Below are 26,809 nucleotides of genomic sequence, written 5' to 3'. Positions count from 1 at the left end.
GGCTCTGATGTCATCAACACTGTTCAGTGTAATTTGTTTTTTTAAAGATTTTCAGTTTATTAGTTTCTCTACTCAAGGACCACAATAAATTCCACGAATCTATGCATGAAGCTGTCGATTTATGTACTAGGCCTACATGATGTGAAATTATGAAAATCATCTGGAATGTCCCTTTAACTTTCCATATGAATACACGAGTCCTCTTACTCTTAGAACTCGATCTTAGGACTCATCATGAATTCACTATCATAATGAAAATGATAATGATTAGTTTAACAAAAATTGTAATAAATATAACTTTTTGTGTATGATTATGTATAATATTTCTTGGAGGGCAGATTTCTCACTCTGAAAAAGCTGCACATTTTCAATCTTACCCCTCCACCCCCCCCCCCCCCATTAAAAAAAAAAAGTTTTGTGGCATTCAAAACGCACAGGTAGACCTCTCTTTCAAGAAAACACAAATAAGAGCTGAGAATAATGATTTACTAAAAGTAAACACCCCAAAAGCTGGTAGTGAAAAAAAGGAATGTCTGAATATCCTACCACAACTAAAATCAGCGCTTGCCTTTTACGATGTAATTTCTTATTAGGTTGGTTGGTGTTGGTGTTGGTGTTGTTGTTGTTGTTGGTGGTGGTGGTGGTGGTGGTGGTGGTGCTGTGTGTGTGCGCGCGTGTGTGTGCGTGTGCTGAGTGATAATTCCAATTTTCGATACTAAAACAGTCTCCCATCTGTTGGCTCTACATGGTTGAAGCGAACGAACAGGTAAAGGGGTAACAATAGTGATTATATTACCATGAGTCGCTGACCGTCATTGAAACAGTCAAAATGAACGGAGAAAACACCCCACTTTTATGTGTCTTTGTTGCTCCTCATTGGAGGTGTCATGTATGGCAACCCAACCAGCCGGAGGGCGCTATGATCAAAACGAAATGCAGTGTGTGAATGACAACTGACGCTGCCATAACTCCGCAAATACGACTTTCGTCAAGTAAATATGAATTAGTAAACCTGATACCTCCTCCTAATTCCCATGGTCTGCACATTTTTTTTTTTTTGTCTGTAATTGCAGTACAAGTGTGCAATTCCACTCCCCGATGCCCAATGTGGCTTTCATCAAAATATGATGTAGGCCTAATGAAATCAGACTAACAGTGCGCCATGCAGCCCGTTGCATAAAAGTTACTATTATGGTAACTTTGCCATCCAATGGTAACTACCATGGCAACAATACTCAACAGCCAATCAAAATCAAGAATTCCATGGACGTTACCATTGGATGGCAAAGTTACCATAATTGTAACTTTTATGCAACGGGCCTTAGATCCGTATAGAGGTTTCCCTTGTTGTCTTATGAAGCAGCTAGTGTCATCCTGCACAGCTTAACAAGTTTTCCATTAAAATGGGCATAAATCTTAAATTTCTTCTGTTTGACGTGAAATCAGCTATAAAGATTTATCCTTGGACCATGTACTGTATCAGTCTATAATTATAATATAACAACGACGGGAGAAATGGTTAGGAATGATAAATCATCGACCAAGATATGAATTTCGTAAATTAAGCATTATTCATGTGTACAGACCGAAAGGAGAATTCTGAGGTGATGACATCATCTTCTCAACCACTGAGGTTGCATTTGTTAATTCCTCGACCAAAGTATAAAGCTCCATAATATCAGTTTAATGATCGAATGGATAAAAAAAGTACAGAAGTGATGATGTCATAGTCTTTTGTTACAATAGCTTGGACTAGAACCAGGTGCGAGCATAAACAATCGGGCCAGGTGAAGTTGTGTGTTTTTATTTTTAAAGTTGTATAGAACCAGTTTCTACAGGGTGATGAATGATTATGGCATCACATGTGCTGTGGTACTCTCCTTTATATTGTTAAGGTGATTGGATCAACACCATTTCCAAAGTCGTTTGTCGTAATTTTGATGAAAGCATGTGAAACTATAATTTAAAATTCCACAACTTTTTTTTTACATGTGCGATTTGTCACGTTGGAGAGTTATATGATTTATACAGGTCAGATTGAGACGTGAAAGGGACGACAATGATATACCTCCTCCAATCTGCGTATACACGATTGCTCCAATCATCATTGTTTCTCGAAAACTATAAACTAAAAGATGTCATAACTATATCTTAATAAAGGTCTGCCGATGAAACGTCTCCCATACCCCCCCCCCCCCTCTGATGTTACTCTGCTTATTAGAGCCAACATAAATATTATGGGCATACTGGTGTTGAATAGCACTTTAAACATATAGGTGCGTCTCTCAGGTAATACAAGAAAAGTAATTCAGCGCAACGCGTCTAAATAACATTGTTTCCTTTCACAAATTTCCCCCATTATGGTTGTCCGACACTCGAGAAGATACGGGTAAGGCGATTTATACTGAGCACTGATGTGTGGAGACCTGAAAGAATAGAAACGAATAGGATTGGCACTGACAGTTTTTTTTTTTCTCTGTCGACGGTATAGCTTTACGCCTTTATGGATACATTGTGTTTCGTGCGACTTTATTTGTGTCGAGAGGTAGAACTGGAATCGTCTGTGCTTTGTTCACTCATCGACGTGCAAGGAACGAGATCAGGCACAGATTACGCTCGCTCCATTACTGGGACAACCATGGCAGAAACTTCGGACGATAATATAGAAGTGATGCACCCCTTCACGAAGAAAGTCATTGATCTGGATCAGCAGTCGGTGTACCCAGATGTATGTATATCACCTTCATTGTGGTCCAAAGCGGACCATGCAGCGTTATATCCAGAAATCTGTCACCCGAAGTGACTTCATCGTAATAATAGGCCTTCTGACAATGTATACAAATAGGCCGATTTTATGATTGAATTCCCTCGTTTCTCCCAGAAGTTTAGAAATGACCTTGAGGTCGAAGAAGGTTTGTCTGCTTGACGCAGCAGACAAACCAAAAAACTGGATCGTGTATAGCCATGGCAGAATAAATGCTTGTAAATATGTTCATGTTTCATGTATTTTCAAACTACGTAGAGCTATCCACTGCACTGTACTTATTGCCTTTTTAGAACCAATAGGCGTTTTCACATCAGCCCGATGTTTTGAAATAGCGCGCTGTTTTGCTGACTATTTTCTGCGAAAAATATCTCGAGCTTAGATTTTTATCGGGCTGATGTGAAAACGCCTATTGTATCAGACAGGGCAGGTATCGGACTCGATTAGCATTCATGCTATTTTCTGTATTCATGCATATGTCTTTTGTTATGTATTGTATATGCCATGTAAACATGTGGATATAGATAATGAACTTCAACTTCAACTGAAGTGCTGACAGTATATAGTTACCAGATTGTAATGCCTGTTGGTACATTGGTAGCCAAGGGGTGATATAGTTGTAGTACACAAGGAAGAAATTTAGAGAATAATAGTTTATAACGTCGTTAGCGGTGGTGGAATGAAGTAGACGAAACAGTAAAAGCTGTGGCTGTTGCAAATAACTTACAAGTACTTCAGTTCTATGTGTGAATGGATCCATAAGTCGTTTCGAGATTGTCAGATATTATTTTGTCCCTAGTCCCGGCCCCTTTACACATAATGTGACGAATGTACTCCTGTGTACTCTCCCATAATAGGGACCCGAACGAATTCACGTGTCGCCGATATCCAACTTCGTAAGAAAGGAGTTCTACCTGGACAAATTTTACGACGATGCGTCCACAACATACGAAGGATTTCTAAGGGGAGAGCAAACTTCCAGTAAGAACTTGGAAGCAATGTCCTTTAACTATAGCAGCTGTCATTCAATAATTATGTATGATTTCCTGTAATTTGCAGTGTAATGCATTAAGTTATACTATGAATCTACGCTTACAATGCTCCACAAATTGCACAGAACGAGTTCGTCCAGAATGCACAGTCTCTGGTTTGCTCATTCAAGCCTTCCGCTGTTCAGTGTATCAAACATAAAGCTTTCCTTCATTGTTTTGTTCTGGCTGAGGAATGTGTAAATCTTTAAATAATATAAAAGAAAGGGGAATTCTATCCAAGGACTATAATCCTCATTCCGATCACCTTTTCACAAAAATTGCAAACCTTTGAAAGTCGTTAAATCCTAACCCTTAATAAAATGGTTGAAATGTTTAATGTATACTGATTCGATTTCCATAGTCTCCAAAGAAAGGGCGAAAATATTTGTTGGTGTTGATGTTGCTTCTGACACCAAGACAGAAATTAATAGGATATTAGAAGGACTTACAATCAAGGGCTAACTTTACGTCAAAATTTAATGCTTAAAATTGTGGGAAGATTATATTATATCTAACTGATATAACTTCATGTAATGAAGTAGGCCCATATACCATAAATACATTGACAGTGGCATATGTCCCATCGTATACATTGGTAGGTAAAGAACAATAATTAATGCTTATGATTAGATTTTTTTTTTCATATACACTGTATTGTCGCCTCACTGACCTGTAGTCTGTCCTCCAGCTTCTTTCTCATTTCTTTATTATACCTTCATGACTTTAATCTGTTTTTAGCATTTTTATGATCTCCTGAACATTTTTCTTTTAACTTCTGCAAGTTTGAGTTTACATAATCTTCAAATAGTGTACTAATGCACAATAGGGTCACTCTCTCACAAGATTGCTTCTGTTGGAGATCCCATTTTAAGAATGTTTTTTTTTCTGATTTTGCTTTGTGTGCTTCTGACTCTGAAATAAAAATACTTTTTTTAATGTTTCAGGCACCTCGCAAAAATTGATAATCAATATAGGGAGTATATTGATTTCAAAATTGAGCACATGCTAGTGTTCCGGGACTATAACCCTTCACAATGTATCCCCTCGTACAGTCAAGTCTGTCAGAAATAATAACAATGAAGAAAAAACAAACCACTTTCTTCCTCAGTCCCCGTCTGTCTTTAGTATTCCGTTTCCTCTCTCTCTTTTTTTTTTTATTTTGCTTTCATTCGGTAAGCACTATATTGTATCATAACTATAATTCCCCCTCACTCGTTTAGTTGCAAAAGCTGCGCTCTGTGTCATTTGTCTTTATTAACAACTCGATCCACATTGGTGTAGTTTATGTCCATATCAAGTGAAAAGCAATAATGTTATCATCTTTTGCAGGTATACTGTAAGTTAAAAAAAAATGATGAAACTGGTAAAAAGGGGAAAACCGTATAAAGATAATGTACAAGTCGCAAATTAATTGTTCTCATTATGTATACAGACAATGGACCTTGCTTGGGTTGGAGACCGCGTGGGGAGAAGCATTACGAATGGATGTCATATCTCGAGGTATGGATATTGACGTTTGTAAACATACACACACACTCACACACACACACACACACACACACATACACACACACACACACATGTTACTATGATATTCTAATGACATTTGTATTTGTGGGTGTTGTGTCAACTTAAACTCTGTTTGTTTACAACAAAAAAATGGTAATGATCGGCCGATCGAAGCATGATAATGAATGATGTTACATTACTGCTTGCTTTGTTTGTCTTCGTATTTGTGTCTAATGCAAGATTCTGGATGAATCAACTCATGTCGCAAACAAAAGACTTAAGCAGTTTAAGAGTGGGTAGCATTTCACGAACACACAGTACCTGTATCCTTTTCAATGAGTTTTCGACGGATCGTGACAAAGAATGCAGTTTGTGCCCCATTTTAATCCACGAGTTCGAAATAAACCAGTTATCTTAAATTATGTCAAGGTCATACAGAAAAGTTCGAAACTTTCGAATGTTAAGACTCTTAATCCAGCTGTAAACCGGGCTAAGCGTTTTCTACCACAGCGTCACGTTAAAAGATATTTAACGATAACTATGTTCCTAAATGACGCTTTGCTTGTGGCTGTTCAGGTTTAAATGTTTTGTTTGAAATGCAACGACCTATCAATATTGATGAATCATCTTTCTTGGATCGTAAGTTAAGATAAGTTGCATTATGACTTACAAATGACGAAGCCCATCCCTCATGCATTGCCATTGTTATTTCTGTGACTTTTAGATGAAAAATATTCGGCAAATTAGACCAACTAAGGAGGTCACGGTATCTGCAAAGATATCACGGTTTAATTGCAATGTACGCATGCACATTATTTACATATACTGTCTGTTCTTACGTTATCAATATCATTATTGTCTTTATTATTGTTGTTATCATTGATTGTCATTAATAAAATCATTTTAATTATTTGTATCGTTTTGTTATTATCATCATCATTACTAATATCATCGTTATTATTACTATTATCAGTAGTTGCCGTGTATATATAGTAGCAGATGTATAGTCAACCTGACAGTATATTGTTGTATCATGACTATGAACATGATTTAAAGACACAAGAGGAACTGTCTCAGTCGTTGTCGAAATCGATGGACAGTCATCATCATCGTCGTCAGTTTCATTCGTACAGTGTTATGATATTGATGTGTATGTGCAAGAAAGGTAAAACAGAAAACTACAACAGAAATAATTTGAAATAGGCCTATAGTTAACATAAGACTGAATGCAATTCACGGTCATGACTAAAACCGCCCAACATTGCAACTGCAGGTCCGCATGAGGGCACAGCAGTTTGGTTCAGCTCTCATCGAGAAGGGGTTCGCGCCTTCAAGCGACTCGAAGATCGGCATCTTCAGTGACAATCGCCCTGAGGTAAGACCTTCAAGGTTTCCTCATTACTACGTGTAACCTCAAAAAGTATGTCACCCCATGTTATTTACTTCAACACACAAAGCAGATTTGAAAAGACAAAGCCATCATAGTATACAATATTGTGCGTCGGACCCACTGAAAGCTTTATACGCTATAAGAGCCAATAGGACCCTTGTTAACAAGGTCATGATATACACACTTTTATCATTCTGAAGAAGCTGCGGATAAACAGCTGAGAGTCATGAAAGTAGAAAGTGACCAATAGAGTATTATTATACAACAAAGTTATTTATAAACAAACTCTTACGAACAATTTCATTCACAGGCACCTTTCTGTGAACTCAGTTAATCCCCAATACAATTGAATTATGATGGGAAAACATGCATGTAACAATTTCCTGAAGTCAAATTGACAAGGTAAAATATGTATGTCTGGCTTGCAACCTTGCCAAGAATAATCCAAAATGTGTAACAAATGCCCCGAAGGATCTCAGTGGCGGCCAAATCATTCATCCACACAGTATATTGTATTTCCATACAATATGCATGGTTGCATTATCCCCAACGTTTCAGTTCTTTAGGGCTTTTCTCCATATTTACACCGTGTCAATTGGTGACTGTTCGGGCTTAAATCCTTTGAAAGCCAGAGCGTGATAAACTATTTCGATGTTGTCGCGGATTCAAATGTCGATTCCACGTCAGTTAACAATATTGTGCATGAAAGCGTATTATGATAGGCTACTTTGACTTGACCGCTGTTGGCGTTATCCATGAGAAAATATCACAGGGATGCACAGACATTAAACTGTGAAATGTGATATTGACACTGACCAAAAGTGGCACTTTCTTTCATATCTTATGTTTATGTTATTTTATTGTAATATTGTTAGAAGTATATTATATTATGATATCTGATTTTTTTTTATAGTCTTGCAAAAGAGCAAAAATTGTGGGACACAATCAACACTAATTTTGACAGGGTGACTAGAGTATAGGTCTATGATAGCTCCCATTGCTTTAATTTCTATTCCAAGCACATGAACAGCATATGTTTCAAAGAGTCTACATGCTGAGCCAAAATTTGCCCCCCCCTTTTTTTTTTTCCAAAGAGACGTCTTTTAGTACTAATTACAAGTTAACGGCACTACTTTATTCGGAAAACCGTTAATAAACAGGTGATGCTTTTCCTTGTTTAAACTTCTTTGTGTTCGTGGTGGTGGTGGTGGTGGTGGTGTGTATGTGTGTGTGTGTGTGTGTGTGTGTGTGTGTGTGTGTGTGTGTGAGGGGGCGGAAGGGGGACAAATTGCGTTACTTGATGGCAATGGCGTAGCCAGGATTTCATCTTAGGGGGGGCGGTTAGTCTGCGAGGGAGCGAAGCGACCGAGCCCGAGCGAGCGGAGCGAGCGAGGGGGGGAGGGTGTGGGAGGGGGGTGTCCCCCCTCCCACGGTAAGAACTTTTTGCATTTGGATGTTGTAAATGGTGCAATTTGATGCATGTTTTTGCGCGTTTTATCGACGTGAAACAGTCCTACTTGTTTATAGTGGCAGTTCGTTTTGATGTAGATAATCATTGAACAATTTGCCTATAAAATGGTATATATTTTAGATTCACTTCTTGTATTAATTCTTTTCACTGAATATCATGAACGCAACTGAACCCGAGCGAGCGGAGCGAGTGAGGGGGTAGGGGAGGGTGTGGGAGGGGGGTGTCCCCCCTCCCACAGTAAGAACTTTTTGCATTTTGATGTTGCAAATGGTGCAATTTGATGCATGGTTTTGCGCGTTTTATCGACGTGAAACAGTCCTACTTGTTTATAGTGGCAGTTCGTTTTGATGTAGATAATCATTGAACAATTTGCTTATAAAATGGTATATATTTTAGATTCACTTCTTGTATTAATTCTTTTCACTGAATATCATGAACGCAACTGAACCCGAGCGAGCGGAGCGAGTGAGGGGGTAGGGGAGGGTGTGGGAGGGGGGTGTCCCCCCTCCCACAGTAAGAACTTTTTGCATTTTGATGTTGCAAATGGTGCAATTTGATGCATGGTTTTGCGCGTTTTATCGACGTGAAACAGTCCCACTTGTTTATGGTAGCAGTTTATTTTGATGTAGATTATTATTGAACAATTTGCCTATAAAATGGTATAATTTAGATTCACTTCTTGTATCAATTCTTTTCACTGAATATTATGAACGCGACTGAACCCGAGCGAGCGGAGCGAGCGAGGGGGAGGGGAGGGTGTGGGAGGGGGGTGTCCCCCCTCCCACAGTAAGAACTTTTTGCATTTTGATGTTGCAAATGGTGCAATTTGATGCACGTTTTTGCGCGTTTTATCGACGTGAAACAGTCCCACTTGTTTAAGGTAGCACTATATTTTAGTGTAGATTATTATTGAACAATTTGCCTATAAAATGGTATAATTTAAATACACTTCTTGCATTAATTCTGTTCACTGAATATCATGAACGCGTCTGAACCCGAGCGAGGGGGGAGGGGAGGGTGTGGGAGGGGAGTGTCCCCCCTCCCACGGTGAGAACTTTTTGCATTTTGATGTTGCAAATGGTGCAATTTGATGCATGTTTTTGCGTGTTTTAACGAGTTGAAACAGTCCCACTTGTTTAAGGTTGCAGTATATTTTAGTGTAGATTATTATTGAACAATTTGCCTATGAAATGGTATAATATGAATACACTAGTCTTCTTGTATCAATTCTTACACTGAATATCATGAACGCTGTCTGTTCAGCAATCAAACAGAAAAAGCATGCACACGAGGGTGTAGATAGGGGCATATCCCCTCCCACACGAAGGTGATTTTGCGTTTTCAGACCTGAAATTCCGCGATCTGGTGCAAATTTTTGGTGCGATACTTTTTCATCGAAGTGTTAAAATCACGGAATTTAGCTCTTATTCCGAATGTGCACCATCTGTGCGTATGTATAAAGTCTAGTGAGGTAGAGCTTAGGGGAAGGGGGATTTCCCCTCCCGCTCGCGGAGCTTTTGCGTTTTTAGAATTGAAATAAAGCGATCTGGGTATAGCCACAGTCTACTTCTTTGCATGGCGGGGGGCGAGCAGGGAGAAGGCGTGGGCGAGTGTTATCTCCACCCTTCCCTTCCCATGGAGCTTTTATCTTTTTAAGGTTGAAATTGAGATATCTCGTATACGCATATTTGATGGAATCAACATTTGGGAAATCACCAAAAAAAAAAAAAAAAAAAAAAAAACCTGATGGGGGAGGGGGCTGAGGGAGGAAAGGGTCGATTAAAAGGGGAAATTCCCCTTATACATGAGGGAACCTTCAGTTTTCGGAATATAAGTGATACGTCTTGTGCACTCAGAATTATTCAGAATTTTTTGTAAATCTAAAAAGTGTACTTAGCTAGGGAAAGAGGCACAGAGGGGGAGGGTTTGGGAGGGGGATACCCCCTCCCAAGCACGAGAGATTTTGCATATTTTGAATTGAAATTCAACGATCTGGTGCACACTTTTGAGTGAAATGTATGTGCATGCATACAGTATACACGCATTTTTTTTTTCCGCCTCCCAAATCCCCGGTCCAAATCTTAGGGGGGGGGGGGCGACCGCCCCCATCGCCCCCCCCCCCCCCCCCCCTGGCTACGCCAGTGCTTGATGGCTCTGTCGTGAGTTCTTGGCTTCCTATACTCTCGAAAGCACGTACTAATTGCTTTAGTTTATACGGCTCTGATCAACCTTTTGATACCTCTGTGGTCGAAAGATCCGCCATGAAAGATTATGTGAGAGTACCCTGTTCCAAAATCAATTTAATCAAAGTTCCGGACTACATAAGTTCTTGGGGTTATAAGGGCTCAGCAACGGCTTTATTCATCACAAGAAACAGTGAAAGAAATACAGCATTAAGTGTAAAGAATGGCCAGACAGAGGCTACATTGATGATAGATGTTTTCAAATCACATCATGAGGACAATACTACAGAATTTATATAACGATAAACAAATGCTGTGACCATCAAGAATTAAAAGGCACTTTCATGACGCATGAAGATTTAAATCTAGTTTGTTACTGCACTTTTGTAGGAATCTATGAAGGTAAGTGTGAGGTTCACATTCACATTTTTCTTATCTGGTAAAAAGTTGTAGCAATGTGTGTACTAAAGACAATGGTTTAGCAAAGTCGAGGTATTTGTCCCTTTTTGTTTCAAATCGTTTGCATCGCTTGATAAGGCGTTGTGGAGATTATGCCGATTCAACTGAAACGCTGAATTCAAAGCGAGTTCAGCTTCAACGATCTGCAGTTTTGGCCAAGCAAAGTTGAATGCAGTTTAGAAGTGAAAATCATCGCTGAATCAATAACAGACAGATTTATCTCAAATCCGTGTGAACTGCCTAGTCATATGAATACTATAGACTATAATATGTATGTATGTATGTATGTGTATGTATGTATGTATGCATGTATGTATGTATCTGTCTATCTCATCTATCTATCTATCTATCTATCTATCTATCTATCTATCTATGTATATCTATATCTATCTAGCTAGCTATAGCTATAGCTATAAGTGTTACAGAGATGGAGTGGCAACTCTTTGGAATTCATGCAAACACATGTTTGGGTCCAAGGCGTTACAATGGGATGTCTAGCATTCCACTACGCTTTGAAGTCATGCTCTGCACCGCTCTAGTGGCAAGACGAAGTTCGGAGACGGAGAACGCATTTCACCTTTCGTTGAATTACAAGCTTTATTTCACCGTTAAATTTCAAATGAAATACTTGAATTGATTTAGAATAGTTTAGGAAAGAATTCAATAGTATAAACATGTATTTCTACTTTCTTCGTAATGCGCAAATCGAAATGAAATGAAAATTAGGCCCTCTTAAAAACCTGATATTTTTCTATAATGCGCACATTTCCGCATGTTAATATTCTATCTTTTAATCTGGGATATTTTGATCTTTTAAATAAAGTACTCCGCTAAAGCGTGTTCCAGCATGCTTTTAAACTATTTGCTGTTAAAATCGTCAGTTTTACACTGCATTTTGATTCGCTGCTCCAATTCAAGGTACACAAGTTCATTGTTGCCATCACATTGAAAGAAAGAGCGAATTTCTAGATGTGAGAGCACTAGTCCCGATTATTGATGCTCTCTTTTGTCAAAGCACATGGGTAACACCTGTTGTTGAACGCATAACTTCTCGGCGGTGCCGCGCATGACTTCAAAGGAGAGCAGTAGTTGTCTCTCCTTCTCTAGCACCTCCCTGATCTATCTATCAATGTTGTACACGGTATACGTTCACTCTCGTGAACGTATTTTGAAAAGTTTGACTGACTCGGAAGTACTCTCTCGCAGTGGGTGATCACCGACCTTGGCTGCGTCACTTTCTCCATGGTAACTGTTCCTCTGTACAGCAATCTCAGGAGAGAAGAATGGCAGTACATCATTAATCAAAGTGAGTAAACTTTAACGTATGACTTCCAACTGACTAGTGATACATAGATTTTATTATCATTGCCTTTTATAACACTGGTGTAATATAAAACTTCACATCCCTGCGGGAGATATTTAAGATTTTTTTTTCCTGAAGCGCACATACAGCTGAGAGAAATCAAACGCAGGTAATGCAATATTTATCATATCATATTATTCATCTAAATGAAACACATAATTTCATTCTACCTTAACAATCGGTCGGTAGGAAGCAAAGGCGTTAGTCAATTAAGTGATTCCGTTATAACCAATTACCGAAGAAGTTACTTGTGTCGACTGTTTTGATAGTAATTATACTTATACATGTCTCACAGTTGAATAAAAGTAATGCGTCCACGTATATGATGTACATGTAAAATATTGCATGCAGATTTCTTCATTTTGAAGCGTAATGAGGATATAGAACGAACGAACAAGTCCCTATAGAAGTATTTTATTGTTCAAGCAAGAGTGCTAACCTCAAAGGGTGTACGGCAGAACGAGCAGTGATTTAAAAAGAAAATGATTTTACCCAACTCACTTAATGACAACGAGGGCACAATGTACGATTATGTAGATTTCAGTGTCAATTCGTTGTATTATAAACGAAGTTTTCACCCTCCATCTCCTATAATGAATTAGACTGCAACACTAATGCATACTTGCCATTCTTGTGTCACCTAAATATGTCATTCATCTTTATGTTGAAATGAATTGATTGAATTCAGGTAATGCGTCTTTTTGTGGATGCTGTGAAAGCAATTACCATTTGTAAGGGAACAACCACGGGACCGAAGTGTCGGCTTTATAATGTCCCTCCAGAGATTTTAGGCAATGAGTAAAAAATGTCTTGCCTCGGGGATGAACCAGATGACAATCAGGGATCTCTTCGTTGACAGTCTTTTGCCATACACAATGAGCTACAACAGCTCCTTTCTCGGAATTCCTTATAGTCATTTCTCTTTCATTTCCTATTTTGATTATTCATAAAGTTTGCTGTTAGAAGGATTTTAACAAGAAATTCCGTCTGTAGCAAAAACTACTGTGTGGGCACAATTGATGTGATATAATGAACATAGAATCCTTCCTCTTTTTGTATTCTAATTTTAACGATATTACTGACTGAGAATACATCAATAGCAACATGGTCTTTATCTGATTCCATATGATTCGGAAGCTTCTTAAATCAAATCTAATCGTATATACATTTTCGTGTCATGCCTTTTGAGATTACAAGTACTTTTGGTGATGGTTTGTTTGTCACTTGCAAAGAGCTGTAAACTTGTAATAGAATTAGTCGCAAAATAATCTAACTCTCTTCGACAGCTGATATGGAGCTAGTTGTGGTAGACACTCTATCGAAAGTCAAGGAACTCCTGGAGTTCTGTCAGTACCTTATGACGTTAAAGTACATCGTTGTCATGGAAACCGCTGGTTCCGAGGAGCTCAGAGACCGGGCGCGAGACAGCGGAATCACCCTGCTGGGGTTCGATGAACTGCTCGCCATTGGACTTGCAAATTCCAGAGAACCAACCGTGAGTTGAGGCACCTTAAGACATGCTTATAAAAAACATCCCGAACATGACGAGCAGGTCCTATTCTTATGGAGAGAGTAATATTCATCCCATGTAAAACCGACCAAAAGTAAACAAAACAAAACGAAACAAAACAAAAGAATTACAAACTGAATAACCTGAGTCATTGTGTATGAAAGAGACTATCAGAGATAGGGATGAAACCACGATAAGATTATCACAAGTCATTAGCGAAACATTAATGTTTATGATATTAACAGTAAAGACAACAGTAGAGGTACAATAATAGAGGTAAAAACTGTCATTTTTACCTCTTCTAAGGTTATACAATACTGTACACTCTTTTCATCTTATATAGTTTAACGCACTTTATTTTCTGTTACCAAAAAAGTGATGTCTATATGCTTTTGTCGAAAATAAATTGAATTGAATTGAATGTCAGCAAAGTTAATGTCAGTTAAGAGAATAATGATTATGACGTCAGCCGAAGGCCGTTGCACCAATTATTGATAACGATGATGTCGCTGCTGGTGGCATTCTTGTCAGAATATGCCGCGCATTGATGGTTGGCTCCAATTGAAATTGCATCTTGTATAGGGTATACCTAACCGAGGGAGATCTCCAATATTCAATATCCAATAATTTTGCGTCTGTGTAAAACCCTGTACTATGATTAGGTGTCTGTGTAAAACCCTATAATACACTGTTTGATTAATATCTGGCACGTCTATACCGTTCACTTGATAGGCAGGTGGTTAAAATGTTTGCTGTCACTTTGATAGAAACTATATACCAAGCAAACTGTCGAAACGCATATCATTTATCTTTATCTGGAACTATGTTTCATTATTTTCATTTCAGATGAGGGTGTCGTTTGAAGTCCATCCCTTAGAATTACGTCAGACAACCAAGACGAGGTTGACTTGAATTTTAAAGCTTTGTATATAGCTACATGTACAGTATTTCAAATACGAGATTGAAGAAAAAAGCAACAACTTAGTAATGGATATTTAATATGATCATGGTGATACTCGCCTAAAATGTATAATCCATAAGTTAAGATTAGTTTGATTTTAATGTTCTAAGGAAGTATATTCTAATTCATTTATGTGTTGTTTATTCTATCTCGTGTCTGATAGCCCTGTAAGCCGGAGGACCTTGCGATGATTAATTACACCAGCGGTACAACAGGTATCTATCTGCCACTTTACTATAAATATGCCTAACTTATTATTTTTTTCTAGGGGGGGGGTTGTTGTATTCTTATGTACGTTTTATTGAGTGTATGGCTACTCCGAAAATTTCCCTTTTCTCTGCCAATGTTTTAATTTTTACAGCTTTGCAATCTGAATTGCAACGTGCGCATTACATCATTAATAATGTTATGATCGTAATCATCACATGGTATTATTTTCACAATGATTACTATCTCTATTCTTGCTATTATCATTGTGTATACGTTGCTTATTATGCTGTTTCTTCATAACGCCGTTCTCCTTATCAAATTTTACAATGAATTTAATTATAATTCCTAAATAATGTCATAATCAATTTTCCCAGTGCCCTCGCAGAACAGATCAATGATAGCAAATTTCTCTCGCTGCAGGTATGCCCAAAGGTGTAAATATCACGCACGGAAACATCATGTCAAATAGTGGAGCTATGCTGGCGTGTCTATGGGTGAGACTCGTCTTTTCAATTCAAAGTGGCTATGTTGTCCATCAGCTATAGGCCAGGAACTCCAGTCACATTATAGGGAATACAAACTGGCCCGATTTAATCAAATAGTATATCTATATCTATAGACATGAAAACAGATGCACTGATTAATAGATGATTACACATAGAGAACTTAATCCGATACTAGCAATCGTTTATAACAATGCTTAATTACTTATCAATCGGTATGTCTGGCAGCCAATAACAATACATTCTATCTACCACGCTTGCTTACCCCCGTTATTATTGATTAAAACTCTTTATGATAATTAAATTCCCAGAAGAAAGAAATCCTTATGTAAACACGAAAAGACTAACGAGATATGACGTAAAGTAAAGGTACAATGAAGTCTACCTGATTATGAAATTGATGTAAAAACGATGAAGCGAAGAAAGGTGTGAAAATAGATCATCGGGGTTCGCTGGCCTGCCTTATGATAAAAGCACAGGTCTGCGTTTACGCGAACATGGCTGGACAAGACAAGGTGATGGAAGGGCGCAGGGAGAAAGAAATAATTAACGGATTACCTTGCTTCTGGACCACCTGTATTGGCAAGAGCGGCACCTTTTTGTCAGAAACGAATTATATTATCGGAAAACAGTTCAAGGACCCGAGAACCATTATAAATGTCTGTGCCTTGGGAGCTATATAGCTTCAAGGTTGTCAGTCCGAGTGTGGATAATGAAGAATTGACGCCGATACAAACGAGGCCTAATAAGTAACAGAAAAATCTTGTGCACAATTACCGCCATTATATAGGAGCAAGGATAGGTGTACGTATTGCGGATGAATGAAGAATAACACTGGCAAGCTATAGGTCACCAAAATGTGATTTTGGAACACTTCTTCACGAACATCCCACATTATCATCTTATTCCTACAAACAGGGATTATTCACTTGAATACCTCGTTTTCCTTTTTTTTCTGTTCGTCTGAAAACAAGAAGGTTGGCCCAGGGCTTGCCTGTTAGAGTATGACAACAATTTTTGGAAACAAAGTAGATGCCAAGCACTCAAGTGTATTTGACAAGAGCAAGGAAAATGAATGACTCTTGTTTACTACTGTAAATCATATCACTTGAAAATATACAGTTAATGAATTTGGAAACAATGATCCCAAGCAATAAAGTGGCACAAAATGTCAATGCGTGCGTAAAACGTTTGGTGTAAATATTTGTAACATATCTGCTTGGTTTCCCAATTTTGTGAAAATCTAGAGATGGCGTTCTCGCAGGTGCATCAAATTGAGAATTTTTAAATAGTTTGATCATGTTTCATTCCTCTCTTTTGCATTCCTGTGAATTTCAGACAATCTATGCCTTCCCGTCTGGTTGTGTCAGCATATCATTTCTTCCACTGGCGCAGCGATATGAGCACACCGTACAGGTGAGACTGCATAGAAGACAGGGATATTGGAAGCTTGAAAGATTGGCAGATTGGAATAACTGAAGACTAATACAATTGGAAAATTGGAAGAATGAAATATTAACAGATAGGATGATTTAAAGCTGGGAAACACTTAAATATTGAAAGACTGACAAAAGATGTTGAATCGAATGTTGAAAGATTGGAAGATAGGAAGAGCTGTACGATCGGAAAATTGAAGGATGGGAATTTTGGATAGTTGAAATAGTGCCATATTGAAAGTTGAGAGGAAATGTCTCACCTATGCAAGAGAATGGAAAGAAACTTACAGTAAAATCAGAAGAGTTGCACGAACGTGTTACCATTTTATGGAATGAAGTCACTTGGTTTTCAAGTTTGAAAATATCATGATGGTGATGCCTCGGTATGATATTGATATGAAAATGTGATGAAATTTGCAGTAACAATGACTGTGATCAAATTTCGTTCTGAGTATACTGTTACTATAATGTTAAAAGCAATCATCTACGCACACGTTTAGCTTATTGTTTTCTCTTCTGTCTCGTTCGCGAAGACTCTGGTCATGACGCGAGGAGGGTCCGTTGGGTTTTCCCGCGGGAACACGTCCGATCTGCTAGCAGACATGCAAGAGCTAAAGCCCGACTTCATTCCGTGCGACCACAGGACGGTTATTCGACTCTATGACGAGGTTTGTGTGATATTATCCTATCCTTTCATATCGTCAGGTATTGTTACACAAACCACTCTGATTTGCACTGACTTTTATCTGGATAAATGCTTATGATAGGAAGAAAACATGCCACGCTGTGGACGCTTTGATTGGCTTCAATATGAAAATTGATGTTTTATATTCCCGTCATTCTCCTTTCCGAGTCTATAGAAAGGACGTGATAAAGGCTACCCATATCATCGATCTCGAATGCAAGCTTATACATCCATAGGTTGTATCAATTTCTCTCTGTTTGACCGATATAGGCCTAGTCATCATTTGAGACGCATCCACGTATATTCTGGTATCGTCCTGTCATTTGTTTTTACTCCGAGTATGTAAACCATGCAAAATAATTATCTGATTAGTTCGAGCTATCTATCAGTAGAGTGATCACACTAAATTGAAAAGACGTTTACTTTTGTGCAACTGTGCACGGTATTCCATGCTCGCATATGCTTCCAGTTGTTTTCTTATTGAACTTTTTTTGACTCATCATCTCTGACGTAAGCACTGCCAACAAACAAAAAGTGGCATGTAGTCATTATGGAATTACAGGTAAGAAGCACTGGTCGTGCGATGTGAATTTTAACCAGAGGGTCCGAGAAGTTCAACCACGATCGCATCAAGCTCAACATTTTGTTCCACACTTGATGGTACTAGCCACTTGTAGTAGATGCACTCTGTTCGAGTCCAATTGAAAACATAACAATAATAAAAAGCAGACGAGCAGCTAGAACTGTCTAGGTTCACACCCATGTTTGACCTGTAGTTGAGTCAGTACAGTTTGGGTCAGATTTAGTACCAAATTTCTATAGGAGAGTTGCAAAAGTGTGCACAGATGTAGAAACATACAGGTTTTTTAAACCAAATATCATCAAAATTTGCAGATCATAGGAACCATGAGAGCATCGTCGTATTTCCAGAGAGCGATGATCAATTGGGCCTTCGACAACAAGAAAACAGACGCCAAGAAGTGAGTAAGGGGAGGAAATAGATTAGTGGACTCATTGCCTACAATGAGTAAGACATTGACAAACAAGTAGAAATGCAAGCTTGCCCTAAAGAAGTTTATTGCTTACATGAAAGTTTTATACTTTGATTTTTTTTTTTTGCTAGCAAAAATTGTTCTCGATGCTGTATTGCTGTACGACTGGTACAGCTTGCTGCAGCGAAAAAGTTGAATTAATCTTATTCAGTCTTCGTTTTTCCTTTTGTGCATTACGTCTTGTTGTTAGGTAATTTATCTATTCATGACGGGTTTTCGTTGTTTATTAATTTCTTAGCTCATTCCCTGGGTCTTTGTCGGGGAGTCAATGCTCTAATAAATTGTTTTACGAACAGGGCAGTTTTTGTTGGTATTTTGGCATCGTATGGAATTTCATCATAGTGTGAACATGAACCAAATGAAAATGGCGGTAAGCATTTTAAAGATAAGTACTTAGTAATAGGTCAATGCCGCCTCCAAAAAAAAAAAAGGCCAATGATACATCAGATGTAGAATAGATGACAAGAAAAAACTCAAAAGGAAATGAAATGATCTACTGGTAGGATGTTTATAATAACAACGTTTTCCCGGTTTCTCTTGACTACTGTCTTACAATGACGATAATGGTGTTGTGTTATGGTGCGTTATATAAGTTATATTGTACCATATGAGCTCTCTTCCTAAAGGCTGAAAACCTGGCCGAGATGAAAAATAACAAAATTTCTGTGAATATCTTACAGTGATGTGCTCCGGAGAGACACGTGGAGTGACACACTCGTCTTCAACAAATTCCAGGTAAGGTTTCACGCAGCTTTTATATCTATTCAAATGACTTTTATTTGAAGTCATAATCTTATATCTATTACATTCAACATTTCTTCTTCACGTAATGACAGGTGACACACATGATATGTATGTGTATTCATATATTTATTCTTTTTCTAAGAAGGCAGTCTGTTGACGTGGAGAATCTGTATATGTTTCTTATCAATGTGGAGATGTTCATCCTTAATGCTATTGGAAGGTATAGTTGCTAATTTTATAAATACACCTGACTCTTTGCGTCATGCTTTCCAGACATACTCCTCATAGGCAACAATCTGCATAATTTGTTTATAGAACACTAACATTTTTTTCCCAGATTTTGTCACTTTTTTGAATGGGCCTTTCAGAATGGTATTAATAAAGGTGAGTATTGTGTATCATGTCATAACATCACTGGCGTTGAGAAATGAAAATCTGTGGTTACAAACTCTCCAATGTGGAATATACATGAATTTTTTTGACGAGTGAAAACAACCAAATAAAAAAATACCTTGATCATAATCATGTATATTATTTACCATCTCAATCGCACAGGATCTTGTTGGGGGAAAGCTGAAGTGGATCTTGTCCGGTGGAGGATCTATCCCTCCCGAAATCTCGCTCTTTCTCCGAGTGGTCTGTGGATGTCCGGTATGTTCCGTAATATCACAACTCCATCAACATAGGCCTCCTTCAACACCCTTATTGTCTATAGCTTTGTGAGACTATAACGTTGAAGAGGTTGAAGGTTGAAAAGGAGTTTTATTCATCAATATCCATCGCAGCCCGGAGGCTGAATTACAGACATTGTAAACAAAATGAATACATTAAAAATACACACAAGATACAGCGTAGCAATGAAAAAAAAATGCATAGAACAGCAAAAAATCAATCTTATTCATCTTAACCATTGCACAATGAGATCAACCTATAATACAAAGCAAAAACAAATATTACAATCACAATTTTGCAATATCACTATTCTCAATAATTGTTAAAAAATAAATTGAGTTAATGTTAATTGTATATGCCGGTCATTTATACTTATTAATACAGATGTTGTTATACAGCTCAAATCAACACATTTTACACAGCAAGAATAATCAGTTTGATTAAAAAAATATTTTCTCACAATCTTCTCTTCCTAAACATGAACTCTCATATCAAAATACATTCAATCTACACACAGCGTTTTACATCAAATCTATAAATAAATAAATGAATCCTATATTCGAATTATTATAATACATGGTTATATACTAAAATAGCGTTTGATATTTGCACATCTCTCTCTCTCTCCCTCTCTCTATCTTCTAACTCTCAATCCACTAATACACACACTCTCTCGTATATCTAACCAGCAAATATACACTATTGTATCTTACCAACACTCTGTGTTATCATTATTGCACATTTTTGCACCAGAATTTGATCTCACATAATAAACAACACCTAAACGCTGAAACGTAACATTATGAAATACTTTGAACCGTTTCAGAGAATAATGACATAAGGAAAATACAATTACACTATTTCAACTTGTCGTTAAACCCTTGACCCTGTGGTCCACAACCTTTCCTATAATGATAATAGACTCTCTGGAAACGCATACTATGCACACCATAATAATAATGATTTAAAAAAAAAACGTTTGCATAAACTCGAAAAGACATAGATAAAAGTTCCATCATTCTGTTCTTTGAGCACTGTTTGATTGGTGAGTGTATGTGTGTGTGCTAGCGTGTGTGTGTGTTCGCTTGTTTCTAAATGTAATGTATAAAATTAATGCTCTTTTACAAAGCTTGAAAAACATAACTGTTTGGTCCTTGACCCAACATCTTTATCACCACAAACCTTCAATGAACGTTATTCCCACTAGTTTTTATGTCAGTGTATGTGGTTTTTTCATACTTCTGTATTTTCTATACGACATTGTATTCTATTTTTTGTATCTCTCGACTGACATTTCTGTATTTTGTATGCTGTGATTACAAATCTGATAATTCATTGCCATTGTCATCATGACCAAGAACATCAAAATCTATAAAATATTCATAATGTGTTTTCTATATGCAGGTAAGTGAGGTTTACGAGATGACGGAGGTTGGTGGCGTGATAAGCGGGACAGTGGCGGGGGAGACGGAAAGCGGCCACGTGGGGTCAGTGATGCCTTGCTGCGTCGTGAAGCTAATCGACGTGCCGGAGATGGGCTACCGGACCGAGGAGGACCAGGGCGAGGTGAGGTTGGCGGTTACAGTTCGTTATTCCCGAAGGTTCGTTATTCCGAAGGTTCGTTAATCAGAAAATAACTAGGAAGCTTCGAAGGTTCGTAAGTGCACACCTTTTCTCCGTTTTCGGATAAACGAACCTATTTCATTTCGGATTAACAAACCTTCGTACTAACGCACCTTACTTCATTTTTCAGATAAACGAACCTTTGGAATACAAACCTTTATTTTCATTCTTGATTTAACGAACACTCATAGGTATGGGGAATTTGTGATTTCGGAATAACGAACCTCTGGAATTATGCAAACCTTATATTTATTTTCGGATTAAGGAACCCTCGGAATAACAAATGTCGCCCAAGTCTGGCTGGCTGCTGTCAAATCATCTCGTTTTCATTCAAGTCTTACTCTTAGCTTTAATACTTTAAACTGACACTTAAATCAAGCCTTCTCTCTCTCTCTCTCTCTCTTTAACGTTGTCATGCTTGTATGACAATTTTTGTTTCTGCTAATAGGAGATACAATGTTTTGTAAATTTATTCCTGTCCATTTTTGCCGACACAGCCAGACAGCTGAACGAATCACTCTTATACGTTTCATAATGAATTGATTATCTACTACCAACAGGCTGCTATGTGGCGATAAAAGGAATTAATCCTTTCAAATACGTTACGTTTATTAAAACAAACTTACAATTTTACACTTCATGACCGGAAAGGCCATATACAAGTGGCTTCATAATCTCATTAACATGCAAATCGAACGAAAAGCAGGATTTTTCCGTCTAACAATACTCGTGCACTTATACACAGTCATGCATACCTACAAAAATGCTCGCACACACACACACACACACACACATCTGATGTCCATCAATTTCATTGTGTGGCTCACAGGAGCTAATCTGCTCCTCTTCTAATTTCCCTCCAGATCTGTGTGAAAGGTCCCGCCGTCTCGTCAGGGTACTTTAAAGAGACACGATGGACCGCTGCTTCGTGGGATTCAGATGGCTGGCTTCATACTGGAGACATTGGCGAGTGGTTACTGGTTTGTGACGATTTCTGAACTTTATCATTGATATATCATTATGAATCATTCTTATCATTATATTATTTTATTTGTTTGGGGAACATTTGGTACCGTTACCCAGCGTCTTTATGTGTACGGTATATGAGTCCTTATATAGCGGGAAATGTTTTAGCATACTTTCTGCTTATAACCTGTCCTCTGACACTCTGACTATTCTTATAATAATAGATTATCAATATCTTCCTCTCCTGCGCCTGTTTTTTCTTTCTTCCCCATTTTTACCGCGTTATATTCCATTTGTTGTGTCTGTATCATAGTTAATGTTCAGGCTATGTTTGTCCCCCAGCCTTCCATTCAACTTGGTGTTATTTTGACTAGAACCTAAATCCTTGCAGCATTTTGGGGACTTGGGTCTTGTGTGAAACAAATCTCAATTCCATTGCATCTTTAAGTGAGAAAAGTATCCCAAAACATGACCTTTGGGCAGATTTTGTTTCCTTGGTTATTTCACCCTAGTGATAGACTCTATTGAAAAAAAAAAGAAATAAAAAAATTTGTGTTGTGATCAATGTGTTGCGTCAGAAAGAAAATTAACAAAAGAAAGCCAAATCAGAACCAAGTCTAATTAAGTAAACTCGCAGACTTGACGTAATGAATATAAAAAGGTTCTATAAAATTCATGATTCTTATAGAACGGGGCGCTTAGGATCGTCGGGCGCCAGGAGCACATGTACAGAACTTCTGAGGGGCATTGCATCACTCCTGAAAGGCTTGAAGGCATCATGACAAAAAGTCGCTTTGTTTCTCAAGCCTTCGTCTACGGAAATAACCAAAAGGTAATATTTTGGAGCTGTCGCGACGCCATCATAAAATTTCCTCCAGACCTCGTGATTATGTATAACGAGAGAGAGAGAGAGAGAGAGAAAGAGAGAGAGGATGTATAATACTTAAGTCTTTAACGCACAAGCATACAGACACATGCATGCAAACATAGAGTTACATAAAGTGTTTGTGTGTACGAAATATCTGTATAATTTCATTCTTGCAATGTAATGTGAGTATAAGTAATCGTTTCAGGCATTTTCATTTATCTTTTATTGGAAGTCAAATTAGTCACAGTAACTGGCATTCGTTTTGCTTTATTCTGCCAATATTCTAAAAATGTTCTCACATACTGAATTATGATCACAAACTCGATAACTCGATTCTGTCGACCAGTTTATCCAAATATTTATGTTTTACGTACACCCAATACATTGTAACAGGGCTTGAAGTTTCTGACAAGAAGAAACTTTACCATAGACTATACTCGGCATCAACAACCAATAATGCTCTGAAACTGCAGGGATACCAAGAACCGAAATGCATAATTATATACAATGTATGCAAGCTTGGTAAATCTAGTAATACACTGTAGTCCAAATAAGGCTTCGGGACGAAAACCATGCAAGTTTTTACGAAAATAAATCGGCGAATTCGAATTGTACATAAATAGTATGGTGAATATGTTACATAACATTTCTTCCTTTTTCATCAACTTGCTTGTCATCCTCTTTATGTTTTATACATTTCTGTGATTTACCAGAAAGAGACCATCGCAGTCCTCGTAGCAGATGAAGACGAACTGGAGACGTTTGCCAAGAATAACGACCTCACGGGAACTCCCGTCGAACTGTGCAAGGACAAGGTTGGTTGAAGGCTGTAAATGAAACGTAACAAATTTTTGCTGAATAGCATTCTCTAGGTTATATTCTGCCCTATTTCCCTGAGAGCTCGTTCACCACGCGTGACATCATACACATTTTGCTAAGACCACAGATCACTTTATACCTAGACACCTAGGCCTATATCTTTGTGAACATATAATTATCCGAATTGTAAATAACCTGATGGGAGGTATAATACGTGTTGCGATGAAAAGCAATACAGCTTAACAGCAGAGCGAAATTGATGCTGTGTGGGAGCAAGCTTACGTGAGTGTGAATGTATATAGGCTTGAAATGTATACATAATTGTGTGTATGTGTGTGTGTGTGTGTGTGTTTAAGTGACTATACACTCGTGTTTGTAATTAAAAAAGACGTGTGCATTTGTAATGTGCCATTTGAACAAGGTGGATATTTCATATCTTCAGAAGATAATCACTGAAGGATAAAGGAAAGCAATGTGGCAAGATGACACTGTCCGTGTCAGGACAATAATGCCCCCCCCCCCCCGACAATTACCCCTGGCTAAATACCTGTTGGTGGTAGGGTTGCGTAGGAGTGAATGCTAGTAGGGTTAGGGTTAGGATTAGGCTTCAGGATTAGGATTAGGGTAAGGGTCAGGGGAAGACTCTACAGTAATTGTCCAGGGGTAATATTTCTCCTGTTTACGTGCAAGCATATCAGCCGCACATAGACGGCTAGGTGTGTGCGATGGATTCCATGCATGTGTATTTTTGACGATCGCAACATTATGTATGAAGAGATGAAGTTAATGCTCCCGCAATATTATATTTTATCTCATCCTCACAGATTCTCTTGAATGAAGTGAAAGCTGACCTGAATCAGATCTATGAAAGATTGGAACTCTGCGACTTTGAAAAGGCAAGTGCGGCATTGATCTTATCAGGGAGGTGAGACCATTTTCGTCTCACCTCCCTGCATTTATCAAGCTACATTTCATCCACCTTTGCCTTTTTATCGTATATAGGCATTATTGATTTCAGCTGTTTTTTCCTCTTCACCCACCCCTCCCCTCCCCTCATGATAAAAAAATCATGGGCGTACATACTCGAGCAGGATTTGAACCTACGACCTCCTGATCACCGGACAGGCGTCATCTCCACTAGATGCTAGTAGCCACTATCATGGCTACTACTAAAACACTGATCAATTCAGTGCTTATTTACGTCAATGTAGGGCAATTTGTCAATCAGTTGCAATGAAAACATCTCGACGGAAGAACTTCATGAATTTGAATAACAAAGCAGTACCCGCTGCATGCTTTAAGGATTAGAACCAACACTTGCTGTCGGGCGAAAGCTCGGTGGTCTAGTGGAGATGACGCCTGTCCGGTGATCAGGAGGTCGTAGGTTCAAATCCTGCTCGAGTATGTACGCCCATGATTTTTTTATCATGGCTACTACTAAAACACTGATCAATTCAGTGCTTATTTACGTCGATGTAGGGCAATTTGTCAATCAGTTGAAAGACAGTTTAATTCCTTCAACGATTTGTGAGTTTGTAGTTTTATCCAACTTTGAAATTCAATCCAAATTGAAAATTGTGTCTACAGATTGATGTGAAATAAATGCAATGGATCCTTGAGAATCAAATCAATATCATAAGGTATTCAATGACAGGCTGGACAATTTTTGACCGCTAAGAAAGCTTGCTGATGATTTACGTTCTACAGACACTTTGAAAGACCTATGATTTTTATATATGATTTCATCGTCATGTATCGTTGATGCTCAGTTTCGATGTCGACATTGATGATGCCATGCACCACGAATTCCTCGGCAGAAACAATTTCTTTGTTATATACTTTGAACAGGATATAATCGTGGACCTAACCCTCTCGCACACTTCTCTTCAGCATTCTCTCTCAGACAGATGGAGGCAACTCATTCATGATTATAATACATTTTGAGAGAGCTTCTGTTCTCTGTAAACCAACCGAGAAGCTTCTGCAATGAACAAATCACGTTCGTCACTTGCACTAGACATTTTGTGGTCTCTACAGCACGTCACACAATAGCCATGCTTGACTGACAATCCTCCGACTGTACAGAGCTATGGCTTTCTTGACCATTATATTTTGAAAATTAAAGTCAAACAGAAAATAATAAAACATGAAACAAACAGACCCTTGTGCTTTTACATTAATTTCCTTAATTGCTATGAACAACTTTCTTTTCGTATTAAGGAGACATTTGTTTTTTAAATGTGAAAAAGCTTGGATATAGCGCAATGATGGTACATTTTTGTGGATTGAATATCTACCAGTGGGGAACTTCTAATATTAAGACCATTCTATTGGTATTTCACTGCGTGCAGGTCAATGAGTTCATCTTTCAGCCTCATCCCTTCAGCGTCGAGGACGGTTTGTTGACTCCGACAGGAAAGAATCGACGTGACGCCATCATGGAACACTTCCAGGCCGACATCGACGGCGTGTACGCCCTCCTAGAATAGGGGACTGATCTGTTCTTACCTGCCTTCTTTGAACAACAAGGCAATTATACAGTGTCAGGTTTGGTCAGGTTTTTGGGAATATATTATTGGATTTTATTCTT

The 26,809-nt window shown here is 38.2% G+C and overlaps 1 protein-coding gene across 1 annotated transcript; it reads left to right on the top strand.

Annotated features, from left to right (window-relative positions):
* The first annotated feature begins 2,638 nt into the window (after positions 1 to 2,638).
* LOC139728339 (long-chain-fatty-acid--CoA ligase 1-like) lies at positions 2,639 to 26,708 on the top strand. Its single transcript, XM_071639284.1, has 16 exons — positions 2,639 to 2,728; positions 3,622 to 3,759; positions 6,578 to 6,679; positions 12,014 to 12,113; positions 13,457 to 13,665; positions 16,693 to 16,770; positions 17,324 to 17,458; positions 18,370 to 18,455; positions 19,208 to 19,262; positions 19,827 to 19,922; positions 21,348 to 21,509; positions 22,430 to 22,546; positions 23,221 to 23,364; positions 24,114 to 24,215; positions 25,044 to 25,115; positions 26,571 to 26,708. The coding sequence occupies exons 1-16, from the start codon at positions 2,639 to 2,641 to the stop codon at positions 26,706 to 26,708; spliced, it is 1,824 nt and encodes a 607-aa protein (XP_071495385.1).
* Positions 26,709 to 26,809: the final 101 nt, after the last annotated feature.

The sequence above is a fragment of the Diadema antillarum genome, unplaced genomic scaffold (genome assembly GCF_040938485.1).
Source record: "Diadema antillarum isolate AM-2024a unplaced genomic scaffold, OU_Dant_1.0 seq00000173_RagTag, whole genome shotgun sequence".
Classification (NCBI taxonomy): Eukaryota; Metazoa; Echinodermata; class Echinoidea; order Diadematoida; family Diadematidae; genus Diadema; species Diadema antillarum.
This window is presented reverse-complemented; position numbering and strand designations above follow the sequence as displayed.

What these genes read in the sequence shown, in the direction of transcription:
- LOC139728339 (XM_071639284.1), top strand. Translation starts at nt 2,639, where the DNA reads ATGGCAGAAACTTCGGACGATAATATAGAAGTGATGCACCCCTTCACG. An exon ending in AGCAGTCGGTGTACCCAGAT is followed by an intron (nt 2,729 to 3,621) that starts GTATGTATATCA and finishes CTCCCATAATAG; the next exon opens with GGACCCGAACGAATTCACGT. An exon ending in TCGAACTGTGCAAGGACAAG is followed by an intron (nt 24,216 to 25,043) that starts GTTGGTTGAAGG and finishes TCATCCTCACAG; the next exon opens with ATTCTCTTGAATGAAGTGAA.